This window comes from Corvus hawaiiensis, chromosome 8 (assembly GCF_020740725.1).
Source record: "Corvus hawaiiensis isolate bCorHaw1 chromosome 8, bCorHaw1.pri.cur, whole genome shotgun sequence".
In the NCBI taxonomy this organism is placed as follows: Eukaryota; Metazoa; Chordata; class Aves; order Passeriformes; family Corvidae; genus Corvus; species Corvus hawaiiensis.
In genome coordinates, this window is record NC_063220.1 from 2,662,289 (window position 1) to 2,678,242 (window position 15,954).

The window sequence follows — 15,954 nt, forward strand, 5'->3', positions numbered from 1 at the left end:
CAAATCATTCAGTCATTCTGTGATCATTGGCTACAAATTCCAACTTCTCCCCCCAAAAGGATCCAACAGGGTAATTAAAGAGTGGCTGCCTCTGTGACAAACCTGTTCATGTTCCCACATGCAAGCAAAAAGGAGATGAAAAATTAAAACTGAGGGACTCGGAGAGCAGCCACCTGCTGGTGAATAATCCTATCTGACACAAGGCAATCATTTCTCGCTGAGGAACAATCCTACCCTTTTCCTTTTATACTGAAATGAAGAATATTCTGTGCCCACCCCACCAGGAGGAGTAAGCTGGGGCTGTGTGGAGCTGAGTTCAACACCATGGGAATGCCCAGCTCAGACACACTGGGATAAAGAAACCAGATAAACAATTCAAAGAAATTCAGGAAAATGTACTCTTAGTGCAAAGGTAAAATGTAGCAAAAACCTGAAAGGTGAGAATTTTCAGAACCAAACTGGAATCACATCCCAACTCCTGTGGGAATGGCTGGGACCTGAGGAGGGACAGTGACAGCTGTCATTTATGTCTTTGGAAGAGAACAGGAGGAAAAAAAGGGTGCAGGGATAATGAATGGGTAACGTCAGGGCAAAAATAACTGACTGTAGACATGAATGCTTGGGGATTATTCATACCTAAAAAAAGAAATGTGAATATGGAAGGACACTTGAGAGAGAATGGAGATTTTTTTTTTCATGTTCCCATTTATATTTACATTCAAAATTTCCTTTTATACCCCAAATGAATGTTTTTCTTTCAGCTAAAAAAAAAAATCAGTGTTTTTCAGGCTCTCCAGTACTAGCCAGTTAACTGACATTGGTCCAGCAAAGCCAAGATGGGTATGTGTTTCTGCATTTTACTGTCATTGCTGTAGTATTTTTGATAAAATTTTAAAAGCTTACAAATTCAACTCTGAAACAAATTATTGCAGTGTCTATGTCATTAAAAAAACCTACCAGCAGTTCACTGAGTTGTTCATAATCAAACATTTCATTTTCATACTGTTCTGCAAGTTCTTTACCCAAGGCAATGGCCTCTTCCCACATCTGTTGGAAAAAAAAAAAATCACAAAACAACAACAAAGAAGCTGAATTACATACCTTGGTTAAACATCAACATTAGAATCAAATAAATCTGAATGAAGCAGCCAAATGCATTGTGCCACATGCCTGAAAACACTGAGCATCTGATGTGCCAAAGAGCTGTGCTGGGGTTATAAATGTCTCTATTAATGGAATCATGGAATTGTTTAGGCTGGAAAAGCCCTCTAAGTTCATTGAGTTCAACAACTCCCAGCACTGCCAAGGCCACACTGCCCCATGTCCCCAAGTGCCACATCCACATGGGATTTTAAATCCCTCCAGGGATGGGGACTCCATCACTGCAGCTGTGCCAGGGCTGGACAAACCTTTCCATGAAGGAATTGTCCCCAAATGTCCACCCTGCCCCTCCCCTGGCCCAGCCTGAGGCCGTTCCCTCTCCTCCTGTCCCTGTTCCCTGCGAGCAGAGCCCGACCCCCCCGGCTGCCCCCTCCTGTCAGGGACTTGTGCAGAGCCACAAGGTCCCCCCTGAGCCTCCTTTGCTCCAGGCTCAGCCCCTTTCCCAGCTCCCTCAGGAATTCTCCAGCCCCTTCCCAGCTCCATTCCCTTCCCTGGACATGCTCCAGCCCCTCAGTGTCTTTTTTATCATTGAGGGGCCCAAAACCTAAAAGGGGCTGGAGGTGCCTCAGCAGTGCCAGTATAGAGGGACAATCCCTGCCCTGGTCCTGCTACCACACCATTTTTAACACAACCCAGGTGCCACTGGCCTTCTTGGCTTGATGGCACTCAAGGTGATCTGCTCCATGACCTTCCCTGGCACGGGATGCAAATTTACTGGATGCAAATCAAGTCAGATGATCAAACAGCTTCAGAAGTAAAATGATTCCTGCCAGCCCATCCAGTAATGTGCAAACACAGCCTGTCCACAAAAAAACCCAGGACCTAAGGCTTTGGAGCAAGGCTGGTGATTGATTATATTTCATAATCACCTCTCTCTCCCTCTAATATCTATAATCTGTATTAGACAGGACAGGCAATTTGCAGATATTGCTTTGAACAAATACTCATTATATTTCCATTGGTTCTTCTTCCTCTCGTTCCTCAACCATGAAATTCAGCAGCCGTCTCAAGTGACCCAAAGAAATTTAACAATATCCTTCAGCTCTTCAGAAGGCAACAATCTTAATGAGGAGCAGCAAGAATGGTTTTAAATGTGCATTTTTCATTTGTTTTTTCTACTCCAAAGAGAAAGAACCACTCAAACCCAAAAATATGCTGAAATTAGCACACCAGGCTATCTAAGATCAAACTTGATGATCTGCCTCTGCTGCTGAAATTTGGTTGGCATTGCTGACCTCACTTTATTATAAAAATGAGATTCAGCATGAGTTAGAAATGAAGATTGTATTAGCCTTCATCTTAAATTTAAATCCTCTGGCCACACCACCTCATTCTCCTCTCAGCATCAGGCCACACGTTCCTTGCCCTGGTGGAACCCTGAAGGGATGTAGCAGCCAAGAGCAGGCGGATGAAGGAGGGCTGAGGGGGAGGGCTGAACACTGAATTCCCCATTTGTCCCCAAAAACATCCACCTTTGGGAACAGGGAGTTTGGGATGAAGCACCACAACTTCCAGTGATGGTGGGAGGTGTATGCTGGGGAGAGAAGAGGAATGATGACCTGAGGAAACCTTCACAACAACTGATCCCTGTATCCATCCCATAAAAATCCTCCAATCCCATCTGCTTTAAAGCACTGTGCAAATAAAGAGGTATTTTACACCCCAAAAACCAGAAGCTCCCCAAACCACACAAATAACATCCCACACTCAAAGCCCCAAAATCAATGTCAGGTGAGTTCCATTTGTCTTTTGATCTGCAAGTTGAAATTGCATTTCTCAGTATATCAGGAAATCGGGAAAAAAAAGGCTATTAGAAAAATTCCTGGTTCTAGATGCTGGTTTAAAAAATAAGAATAAAACGTTAAGGATGAACCCTCAGCAAGTGGAACATGCCAACGCCACCAAAGCAAGATGGGTCGCACTGGTTCACTTTTCATCCCTGCTCCTCTTTGGAAACCAGGAGCCAATTTTCAAGTGGAGGGATGGACTGGAAGATTGGCAAACTGAGCAGGAATGGCTGGAGAGCAGCAGCCTGGACAGGCAGGGAGCTGCTGATGGTGCAGGAGATGAGAAACTGCACAGGGAAGAACAGTTACAGCAGATCGCAGGGAGAAAGGAGAGAGATTTCTGCCCTCGAAGTGAAGACAAAATAAGGGCTAAAAACTGTACTGTGGGGCTGAGCGAGGGGAAAGGAGCTTCTGAGTCCTGCAAAAACCAGCTGGGATGATGTTTGGACAAAGGGGTGACCTAATTTAAGCTAAAAAAGCCATGAATGCTCACAAGGAGCAGAACCTGGCTCTCCATTAACCTTTCCTTGCAGCTCCACGTGGTGTTCGACCCCTCCTCTTGATTTTCCTTATTTCTCCAACAAGGTTCAGAATGTTATTTATCTAGGGAAGAGGACTGGAATGAGCATGAGTTGCCTCGTGTTTGTAAAGTGCCTTGAAGGTGAAAAACGCATCAGAAGGACTAATTATAATCACGGTAATGAGGGATCACGTCTGCAGGAAATTACAAGGCAGCCTGAATGCTCTGCCATGCAATTTTTGCAAATGGAAGGATCTGAATGTTTTTATCCATATTATGGATCTAATCTAGCATGATGATACAGAGCATGTTTTTATTTCTAAACAAAATTAACATGAATTTAAGAGTAAAGGCACAGTTGCAGAAAAAGGAGGACATTTTCACACAGTAAGTTGAGTTAATTTTGACTCAGAAGGGCAATATAGCATCAGTTTATAGGAACTGAACTAATATTCAGTTGCTTGTTAAGTCAGCAAGCGAAAGCTTTCAGAATCATTTAACCTTCCTTCATTCTGAGTGCCATTCTCTTCTGAACTTCGGTCATCCATAACTTCTGCATATTTTCATTTCAAAGACAACGGTGGGACCATCATTGTCCTGTTCCCTGTTTGTATGTTCCAGATTTAACCAGTCCCTCTTCAAAATGAGACTGGAAACAAATGGAAGTCTAAATCATTTCTGATTTGCATCAGCACTGTAAACAAGCTCTGTTGGTTCTTCCCACTGACTCCTGGATAAGCACAGACGTGTTCCCAAACCATGTCTGGGAATGCAAAGCACCAGGTGGGGAGATTTAGATGGGAGATTGGGCAGGAATTGTTCCCTGGGAGGGTGGGCAGGCCCTGGCACAGGGTGCCCAGAGCAGCTGGGGCTGCCCCTGGATCCCTGGCAGTGTCCAAGGCCAGGCTTGGAGGAACCTGGTCTATGATAGATGCCCTTGCTTGTGACAGAGGGTGGGACCAGGTGACCTTTAAAGGTCCTTTCCAAGCCAAACCATTCAGTGATTCTAAAAGCAGACACACTCTGCCTACACATCACTGCCTATAGGTAGCACAGCACTGCCACTGATTAAAGAACAACTTCAGCAGAATTAAATCTCCTTTGATTTTTTTTTTTCACCTTCCCACCCTTGTCTGTTGACACCATAAACACACCGGAGCAGAGGCTGCTTCCACTGCACCTCCTCTAGCCTGAACAAAGCCTTTATATGTTACTGAATATTAATATTAATAATGGATTCTGTAAATGTTCCAGAGCCTGAAAAATGAATCCTCAAATTAAATGTGATCCGGATTTAGTTCATGTACAACACACACCCAGTCATCACATAATCCTTGTGTGCTTCTTAAGCAAGGAAGTGGAGATGAAAAGGAGAAAACCAGACCATGGAATCAGGGAATCCCAGAATGGTTTGGATGGAAGGGACCTCAAAGCCCACCCAGTGCCACCCCTGCCATGGCAGGGACACCTCCCACTGTGCCAGGCTGCTCCAGCCCCAATGTCCAGCCTGGCCTTGGGCACTGCCAGGGATCCAGGGGCAGCCCCAGCTGCTCTGGGCACCCTGTGCCAGGGCCTGCCCACCCTCCCAGGGAACAATTCCTGCCCAATCTCCCATCCAGCCCTGCCCTCTGGCACTGGGAAGCCATTCCCTGTGTCCTGGCTCTCCAGCCCTTGTCCCAAGTCCCTCTCCAGCTCTCTTGGAGCCCCTTTAGGCACTGGAAGGGGCTCTAAGATCTCTCTGGATCCTTCTCCAGGTTGAACAATCCCAATTCTATCAGCAGAGCAGCTTCAGATATTAAGAACAACATTTGTTTCTGGCTTAAATTACTGGAATTCCTTTAAAGTTTCTTTAAAAGTCAGTTTACAGGCTACCCTGCTGACATTTTGTCACATTATTTTTAATGGAACACTTTCAGGCACTTTTTCTACTGTACTGCAAATGCATGATAAAAAAGGGATAAAGGGGAAAAGATTCTTTCCATTTTTGCCAGTCTCTAACTTCGTCCCTCTCCAGCCAAGAGCTCTGTCTCAGGGAAGAGCACCCACTTTCTTTTTCTACTGCCTCTTAAAAATCTCACTCTGCTCCAACATCTCTGTTTGGAAATCCCAACTGTCCTGTTCAGTTCTTCAGTGGAACAATGAGAAGCTGCATTATGGAACTCAATTTCTCCAGTGGAGAGTGCCCTGAACTCCAGAGGTCCAGGAGGCCAGAGAATCACTAAAGTTGGAAAAGACTTCTAAGATCATCAACCATCACCTTGTTAAACACTAAATCCTGACCTCAAGTGCCACATCCACACATTTTTTGAACAATTCCAGAGAAGGGGACTGCACCACTGCCCTGGGCAGCCTGATCCTCTGCCTGCCAACCCTTTCCATGAGGAAACACTTCCTAATATCCAACCAAAACCTCCTCTGGAGCAACTTGAGGCTGTTTCCTGAACCTGGCTTTTCCCTTGTGCAGCTGCACCATGACACCTCCAACATCACGGAAATCCAACCCAAAGCTGGAGATTTTTCTGCCATCCTTAGAGAAACAGGGGCTGTGTGCCTCACATCCCTGCACAACCCTCTGAAAAATTCAGCTGTTTGCTCCAGAGCCAATTTATTCAGGTGAGGACAGCACGGCTGGGGCCTAGGATCCTGATAAATGAAATCTGTATTCTTGAAGGTCACTAACTCCCAATCTGCTGCCTCGCAGATTTCCTGCCTTGGAAGCTTTCCCAGCTTTGCCCAGGACATGGCAAGTCTGCTGGAGAAATGAGTCGTACAGGGAGCTACAACACAGGATTTGTACGAGGTACAACTCATTAATGGGAGAAACAATTTATCTGGAGAGGGTACCAGGGAGAGAGGCTGCTGACACTGGAAGGAAAATGCTTCTTTTATACTCTAGGTGTAGGAAAAACGTGCAGAGCCTAAATTTAGTTGTGTAGACATGAGATGCAAATTGTTACAGGCAAGATTTTGGAGATGCAGGAGATCTTTTTTAGGGAACACCCAGCCATTTAATTTATTTTTCAAGCTGGATTGCTTGTTGGCCAGAAAGAGCTACAGCATCCAATTTAGTTTTTGAGGTTAATAGCAGCAAAGGAGGATCTCAGGGTATTTCTGAGCTCCTGCAGAGTTAATGGTCAGGAGCAGTGAAATAGTCTGGGGTAAGAATATTATGGTGCCATATTCTGACGTGTGAGGGACTTTCTAAGCTGGTTAAATTTCAGGTAGTGGTAATTAACTAACATGAAGGCTTAGTATTTGAAATAAAATGCTAAAACTCAGCACTTCTCTATTGGTAGCCCTGCATCCAAGATAGAGCCAGGCTGGAAAGCCTTTAAACAAATAAATATATTCCTTTGGAACAGACTCTGTATCCTCCCTCTCCCAAGACTCTCTGTCCTTCCCAGCTCTCAGGACACACTCCAGGGCTGAGCTGGCCACGAGCCTCACACAGATTTTTGGCAGACAGGTGAATTTCACCACTCTCTTGTTAAGATGGAAGAAAAAAAGCCATTTGATGTCATCCCATGAGCCAGAAAAAAAGGCCTTTTAAGCCAAAGCATGGCATTTGCTGTGTAATTTCAGATATTTTTTGTTCTGTGGCTGCTGTAAAGCAGTAAAAGCTTTTTTCTGGAGGAGGAGGGGAAAAAGGAGGAGCAGAAATAAATGAGCAGTGTGCATTTATTTCCTTTTTTCTCCTTGGGACCAACACTTTCAATTTATGGAGAGCAGAGGGAAAACTGTCCTGATTTATGGGCAGCAGCATCCCCAGCAAACCTGAGCCTGTTGGTGTTCCCACATCTCCCTGGGCAGGAACAGGAACAGGGCAGGAAGCTGCTGCTTCCCTCGTGGCTCCAGAGACCACACAAACCTGGTTTAAAACAGCACCTTACCTTTGCCAAGGAGCATTCCTTGGCTTCAGGAGTTCATTAACATTGACTTCCCTCAACTGCTTCCCACAGGAAAAATGTCACCTCTTCCCTCATCCCTTTACTCCCGTCACTGTTTTCCCTTCTCGCCTTGGGATATTCCAACCCAACAGCTTCCAGTGAAGTCCCTGGATTAAGGGCTGTTGGAAATCACAAAGCTTCAGGAAAACACAGAGAGAGCAAACACTTGAGAGCAGTTCAAAGGATGGGTCAGACTGCTGGGATAAGCCTGAGGATAAGGATTTGAAGGGCAAAAGCCAAGAGAGATGGAGGGGAGACTGGAAAGTGCAGAGCAGTGAGGAAGAATAATCTAGGAGAGAAAAGGATGCCCATACCAGGGAAACAACTTTCCTCTTGGAAAGAAGGAGCTTAGAAAAGGAATGAAGAGCACAACTAACCAGGAATCAAATCCATAAAGTAGAACAACTGCAAAATGCAAAAGGTGTTTCTCAAAAATGCTTCTTCACTAAGGTGAAAGTTGTACCTCAGCTTTACAAAAGGTTGGTTTAAGGACCAAAAGTCAGATACAGGTAAAGAAAGCAAACTTCCTGAGAACAGCAGATTAAAAATAGAAATCAAAATGAGGGATCTTAAATGGATCTTGACCTACAAGTACCAGGGATACTCATGGTGAGGGCCAGCACTTTGTTCTCAGCCCACATGAGGTGCCACACTCCTGCCTGCAGGGCAAGTCCACTCTCCCTTTTACTCACTTACAAATCTCTCAGGCACTTCTGGGCCAGAAGTGAGATGTTCACTCCATTCCAGCCTGTGTATGGAGGATGAAATCTAAATTCACCTCCCCATGAATGCCAATATTTAAGGGATAAGCCTCATGGTTGGTTTTAATAGTCAAGTGCACCGTGCCTTCCCCTGGGAAATTACTCTGCCAAGAGAAAGGGATCATGATTTTTGAGAGGCTGAACTACACAAGCCTTTAAAAAGCAAAAAGCCAATGTTTTAAACCCAGTTTTAGGAAATCCCTCTCCTCCATTTCTTCTACATAATGTTTCTGACCCCCACGTCCCTCCCTTCCCAAATCCAGTTTCCCATCAGGCAGGTTGGGGTGGGAGAGGCACAGGCTCACAACTTTCAGACGAAACTCCTGAGCTTCTGTAAAAGCCTGGAAGTGGCTCTGCAGCTGTCCAGGGGGTGGGGATCTTCTTTTGGCACCTCTTGTTGACTTTATGGGAAGGGAAATCAAACAAGTGGGATCAAGCTGGAGTGAACTGCCAGGCAGGGACCCAGCTGGGTGGTCATGGCCCAAAAAAGAGGAATTGGTTTGTGCAGGGTTCAGTGTCCCAAAAATGCACAGCAAAGGCTGTTTCAGGTGTTACTGACCAGGGAGTTAAAGCAGCTGCTGGGCTATGTTTGCAAACTGCACAAGGACATGCAAGAAGTTGATTTAACTTAATGTCAGAACATCCCAAATGAGAGGATTACCTTCAATCTACACTGGAAACCTCCACTTGGAGCTTCCTGATATTTGCAAATTCACCTAAAATGAATATTCCCAGTGTATATTGATTTTTTTATTTCCCTTTTCACGGAGCAATATGAAAAATTATCACCAGCTTGAGTGACCAGAAAATGAGAGAAGGAATGTCTGTAAGCAGAAAAGAGAACTTTGGAAATTAATCATCTCCTCACACACACACACACACAAATCACACAGGACTCCTGGGATTTGAGTTCTGCAGAGAACTGGTGCTCAGCAGAACAATTCCCAGTGCCTGGATACCCTAAAGGACTAACAGGAAGCCCATAAAGCAACAAAATAAAACCAGGCAACTTCTGGTTTTCCTTCCAGACAGGAATGTAAGATTAAAATAAGCTTTTAAATCTTCTGTGACCCTCATTCAAATGAGATTCTCCTCATTGACTCAGGACAAGCTTTTTGGGCAGCAGGAACCAGTTCTGTCCCCAAGTCACCTCCACCAGCCCCAGCCCCAAACAGCCACTTGTTCATCACTCCAGAATTATATTTTTACAACTTTCATCCCGGTCTAGAACTGCAACTTTTAGCATCACTCACTAACAACTTTTAAACATTGCATTAAGGTAAGTGATAAAGTTTAACTTTTCAGGCAAAGTTTCTAACAAAATGATAGAAATGATTCTTCCTATCAAAGTGATTCTAGTATTTTGGTCTGATTCTGCTAAAAACTCACCTGGAAAGGATGGGCTGGCTGGATAATATTCTAGTCCTAGCAGGAAACACCATTCCTGTTCACCCTACAGAGATCACTGTTAAACCCCAAGTTTACTTCTCTGAAATGTTCTGACAAAGGGATTCCTGCTTCTGTACTTGAATTTCGTGCTTGGAATATCCAAACACTGATCCATCCCTGTCTCCCACGTTAACCCCCTTCCTCTCCAACACCAAGCACCGCCAAATGCAAATTCCTGCTGCATTAAACGATGCAATTGCGATGAAATATCCTCATCCCAGGATATTTATGATATGAACCACAGACATCCAGGCCCTGAGGGATTATTTTTGTGTACACAAGGCAAAACAAGGGGAGCTGAAGGATTCCATTAGCTCTTGTAACTGCCAGAAAGAGTCCTCCAAATTACAGGCATCACTTTATTATTTACTCCATGGCACCACATACCCATATATTTACCCTTAACACAGCAGTTATAAATGTACCAGTGATTTCTTTTGACTGTTTTTTTGGTGGTATCATTACCTGTAAGTGCTTCCTGAAGGTCACTGGATGCAAACTATGTTTACTATTAAATTTATAAGTTCGAGAGAAAAGCAATGAAATACATTTGCACTTTTTTTCTTCCCTTTTTACCTTGCCCTTGTCAAAGTAATGGATAATTTCTTGATAGAGCTGATCTTTCAGCTGTCCTTGAGTAGCAGCTTGGTATCCATCCCGCTGGGTAAGATGTGCTGCACATGCTTCTTCTGACCACTAAATCACACCAAAAAAAGGGGAAAAGTGAAAGCAAATCCAAAGTTTTGAGTTCTGAAGCTAAATAAAAGAGAGGGGTTTTATTTAAAGAAGTGGTACTGCAGTTAATGCACCAATGAAGGGTTTTCTCACAGTTGTGCCCTTTGCTTCCTTGGGCACAAGGATCATTTATTTGGATGCTGTAATTGGAGGCTAATTACATCTATCAGCTGGAAGGGAGCTTCTGGAGGTGGCTGCCCCTCCTTGGTGAGTTTGATGAGAGCGACCTTGGCCTGCTGATGGGTACAACCCACTGGGGACACAAGGAACACTTCACTTTATGTGAGAGAAGCCTTGGAGCCCAGACACATCAGCACAAAGGAAAGGGCTGAAGGCAGGGAAATGAGATGGCTCCAACTCGCTGAGAATCTCTGGAGGCAGGGAAAGCACAATTAACTTTATCCAGCCTGTCTGCAATTAGCAGCTCTGGCTCCTCCAGCAAGCGACTGATGGATCAAGGGAAAGCTGTCAACAGAATCATGGAATGGTTTGGGTTGGAAAAGACCTTCAAGGTCATCCCATTCCATCCCCTGCCACGGGCAGGGACACCTTCCACTAGCCCAGGGTGCTCCAAACCCCATCCAGCCTGGCCTTGGACACTTCCAGGGATCCAGGGGCAGCCACAGCTTCTCTGGGCAACTCCCAGATTCATTTCCAGAATTACTGTTATTTTACCTCCTATATATTATTAAATTGCACCCAATCACTTCTTAATTTGGCCAGAATGTTTGTGTTTGGGTCATGCAGACACCTCTGACAGCTCTGTCCTGAGCTCTGTTTCTGAGCAGCACAAACCTGCTGGAGCCTGCAGTGTGATGGCATTTTTTTCAGCATGCTAAGAGCCACTATCTTCTGTTAGTTTTGAACACCTCCATTTTGACAGAAAGGGTTGAAAACACAACAAAAGTCTCCTTTCTTGAGTGTGCTTCATCAGCTTGCAGTAATTTGGCCTCTCTCTCCCCACAGACAGAGCCTTCTTGCAAATTTAAAGGTGAAATTCTCACGCGCTCTCAGTCTTGCCCTCAATGTGATCCCATTAAAATCAGGGGGATGAAGTATCTGCCAGTGATGAGTGTCATTGAAAATCCTGTCCTGAGGCTTGACAGAAAAACTCAATTGCTCAGTTACACACCCAAATTATTGCTGCTCCTCAGGCAACACTGAACTCCTCCCTCCACCAAGGGCTGCAGGAGCAGGCACTGAGATAGAGACTGATACACCTTTACAATAAACTAATTCCAGCCCATAATGAAATTATACTTATAAACAAATGTCCACTCAGGAAAGAAAACCTGTGACAAACCCTACCCTGGCATTTGCTGTGTCTATTGATTTGCATTAGAAGGAAAGAAAAATGGGTATTTCTTCCCATGAAGTTCTTCCATGGAATGCAAGGAAGTACATTAAGTGAGACTCTCACCTGCTCGCTGAACACATTCTCTAAGAAAAGCCACAACTGGCTCAACTCTAATTTGAGGTTACAGAAAGTAAAATGTCTAACAAGTCCAAGCCATGCCAGGTGAAAGTCTGAGTATCATTTTATGGAATGGCTTGTTCCATCATTTATTCAGAAAACACAGCCCCCATGGAAGGGAATCAATCCTTCATCCCATCTGGAAGGTTTATCCATGTGAAGTGGGCACAACTCACAGTTTGCTTTTGCACTGCAGATGAATCTTTGAGATGTTTCCTTGTGTAATAACCCTCTGATTATTTTAAAATACAGTAAATATATTTCAGAGTGTCTTCATTTAAATTGCACATGTACACTCTGCATCACATTTAGTCTTATTACGGCTTGGATGCAGCTTCCTCAGCTTTGAGGTACAAATAACTCTCAGTGCATCCATCAGAAGATCTCATTTAACACCTTCCCCTTTTCAACTTTTCAAAACAGATATTTTACCCTCACACTTTGCTGGGGATTGCTTAAATTAAAGGCAGGATTGCTAAGAATAGTTGGCTGCTTCGGATGAGATCCATCTCCTTGATGAAGAGGGGCACCATGGGCCCAGCAGGTTGCAGTAACAGAATCCCAGGCTGGTTTGGGTGGGAAGGAACCCTAAAACCCATCTTGTCCCATCCCTTGCCACAGGAAGGGAAACTTTCCCTGGATCAGGAGGCTGCAACACCCTTGGCACGAGCAGGAGATGAAGGGGAAAATGAAATTCTCAATTATTCTGTCCCTGACTCTCTGCCCTGGGGGGTCCTGTCCTTGAGGAGAGTGGAAAGAGATCCAGCACTCCTTGAGGGAGAAAGATTTCACTGCAGGTTGTGAAATGCGAGGAAGACAAGCAGGACTAAAGCCAACTCTTCCAGAACTTCTAATTCTGATCACACTGAGATTTTTGCTTTTCCCATTAACTGCTTTTTAAATGTAAAACATAAACCATAAAAACAGGAATTCAGTGATGACTCAGATGTATTAAATGCAATTTCATGACACAAGTGTCTGCTGGCAAGAGCAGCATCTTCCTAAATGCTAGCCAGGAGAGCAAAGTGGGTACCTGCTCCCACATTTGTGACACAAGCACGTAAAAAAGCTGCATGTCAGAGACAACATCTTCTCTCCAGAACGTTTTCAGGGAATTAATGCTTCTGAAATACAGCTTCACTCCATTTCTGGCTGGCAGTGGATAGTGTTAATCACTCAAATGCTTTACTTCAGGCACTTTCTGCAGATAACACGTTATTTGTGCATATTGCAGGCTACCCCAAACATTCCTTGAAGAGCAGCAATATTGTTGTGCCTCTTTAAATGTGCTCTAAGCTGGGTAACACTGCATTAAAATGACATGCACCTTTTAAAAGCATGAACTTGGAGAGAAGGCCATCTGAATCTCTCTACAGTTTTCTGAAATCCAAACTGAATCTACTCCAGACACCCAAGAGCACTCGAGAATGGGCTCCAGCACTCCTTGGCACAAAGATCTGTGGAGAGCTGATTTACTAAAACATCTGGTTTGAGGCTTTCACATATTGCACAATGTGGATATTTGCAATTTGGATTTTGCAGTGCTGACTTGACCACATTCCCTTCATATCAGGTCAAGATCCACCTCTGCCACCCACTGAAGTGCTGCTTTCCTTCGCGTATGAATTCCATGTGCAAAAAGAACCCAGCACAGAGCTGTTAGCCCGAAGTGCAGCTGCTCTGAGTGGCAAACACCCCCCTGGCTGGCTGCTGCTGGGATTTCCCCAACTCAGGATGTGTTTTGGGGTTTACCTTGAGGAGCTTTGCGTGCAGGAGTAAGGTGTAGGCAGCCTCTGTGTAGTTATCACACTCCTTGTGCAGGTCACACAGCTTGTACAGATACCTGCCAGCGACAGAAACAGTGGCTCTTAGAAAGAGTGGGGTTAGGATGCTACTCAGCCATTTCTTTTGAAGATTACAAGGGTTCAAGTCTATCTTCAAACAAGTAAATATTTGTGGGATTGGTTAAAGTTCACATTTCTGTGTGCAGCCAACCTTTAGGACCATTTGCATTTCCACTGTGTCGTTCTCAAAGGACGCTCAGAAAATCATGGGATCGTTAAGGTTGGAAAAGACCTCTGAGATCATCGGGTGCAATCTTTGACTGAACACCAGATGGATGACTTGTGATGAGTAAAATACCCAATGCTGCTTTTGTGCAAGACAGAGCACTCTTACAGTTCAGCTATGGGGACAGAAGTAAATTTCCTTCTTTAACTCCACTATCATCACACCTCTGGAAGGGGATTCTCTTCTGGGTTTTCTTTGATGATTTTTTTACTGACCATTTAAAAAAATCCCCACAAAACTATTAAAAATTCTATTTTGAAAAAGCCAGTGAAAATACTTTCATGTTTGATGTTAATTATAAGTTCGTTGACAGAAATTGGAGAGAATTTGGATGGGGGTTTGACCGTGAGAGGCAATTTGTCTTTACAGAGATGCTGAGCAGGGAGACCTAAATAATAATAAATAACTCCATGTGTTTGTCCACAATTTTCTTTTTGCAAGCTTCTAACAGACCAATTAAAACCATTTAAACAACAGGAAGAGAGTTCACAAGTGAAAATTCTTCCAAAAAGATAACAAGCACCTGAGAATGAATTGAGTAACATTTAGATACCTAAAATAGCATTACAAGCACAAACTCCATCGTTTTAGCACAACAGCGTAAGCAATTGTCAGCCAAAGCACAAATGGGGGGCTGTGAACCCCATTTTCACAGAAAGCACCAATTTCCACGTTTACTTTGTCTGAAAAGAGATTTTGAAAGCTTTAAGTTTAAAATAAGTATCAGGTATTATTTAATAGTTGTTTTTATTCCAAGTCACATCTTTTGTACCTCACCAGGAGGCAGCATCATTTCTTTGCTCAGCTTTTGACTTTTTTGTTTTCCTCATGAACAGAAGAGTTCTGGCTCCTGAGTATTTCAGTGTTCATTGTAATGGAACCCAAGGACTTGGAGAAAGGGGACAGAGATAATCTCCTGACTTTCACTTCCAGCACTCTGTTCTCAGTGCAGATAAGATTTTGAATTACTTCAGGTTCAGCCAAGGTGTGATTTTTCAGTACTCTTCTCCTCCAGCCCCCAAGTGACTGCTTAATACGAACTTAATTTCCCCCAATTACAGTGCCTGTGTCAGGCAGTTTGTCACCAGTCATGTTTACAAACCTTATGTACATCTCTTCCCTCTCGATCTCCTTGTAGAAATTCTGAAAAACAACATAATTTGGTTACAAAGTCTTTGATTTCACACTTTGGAATGTACACAGAACAGGCTCCAAATTAAAAATTCATAATTGCATAACGTCAGCCTCCAAACTGCAAAATGAAATTTGCCTCCAGTGATGGAACACAAGTTATTTAACTCACAAATTCGAATGCTGGGATGTTTCATGTTGCAAGTGTTTTAGGCCTTCTGTCTCATTGCAAAGGTTAAGAGTTTGCCAGAATAGCACTGCTAGAAATTTGCTGCTGGCATTTGCAAGTCACACATCATTAACCATTTTCAGCTGGAAGTTTTCTAATATACAAAAAACCTGTAATTTTTAAGCAACAGTTGTTCTATGGATTGAAAATTCTGAACCTTAGTTGAGCAATACATCATCTGCTCTTGGATTCTAACAGTTTCCTTGGAAATCAAAAGTTGGATTAGTGTTATTTATCTGGTTGCATATGTCACACATTAGCATCCCTCTCCTCCGAGTGCCTCCAGCCTTGAGATAAACTAGTTAACAGTGCAAATATTGTGAATGCAAAATATAATAAACTGGGTGAAAGATTCAAGGCACTGCTGAATCTAATTTCAAGTTTGCCTCCAAAATATAAAATATATCTAAGAAAAAAAAACAACGAAGAAAGTCCTTCTTCACTGAATTAAATATATTTCAATGCTAAATTAAAGCAGTTTGAGGAGGCACCAGAAGAGCACACACCCAGTACTAAAAGAGGGATAAATCCAATACAGAAGTGATCCCTTCAAAGAGAACTGGAATGCAAGACAGAATCCCCATTTCACAGCAGAATGATGGGTTACTCCAGGGATATTTAAGTTCATGTAACTGCTTACTGGTTTTGGGTTCAATTCAGAAAACAAACTGCCAAGGCCACCACTGCCCC

General features: G+C 43.6%; 1 protein-coding gene across 2 annotated transcripts in view; it reads right to left on the bottom strand.

Moving 5' to 3' along the window:
* DOCK1 (dedicator of cytokinesis 1) overlaps positions 1-15,954 on the bottom strand; it is a 265,620-nt gene that overhangs the window by 38,680 nt on the left and 210,986 nt on the right. For both annotated transcript variants that reach the window (XM_048312102.1, XM_048312101.1), the window contains exons 36-39: positions 15,007-15,047; positions 13,587-13,677; positions 10,202-10,321; positions 958-1,047 (exon numbers count right to left, since the gene is read on the bottom strand). In XM_048312102.1, coding sequence (XP_048168059.1) covers positions 958-1,047; positions 10,202-10,321; positions 13,587-13,677; positions 15,007-15,047 — 342 coding nt within the window. The remainder of the gene's footprint in view (positions 1-957; positions 1,048-10,201; positions 10,322-13,586; positions 13,678-15,006; positions 15,048-15,954) is intronic.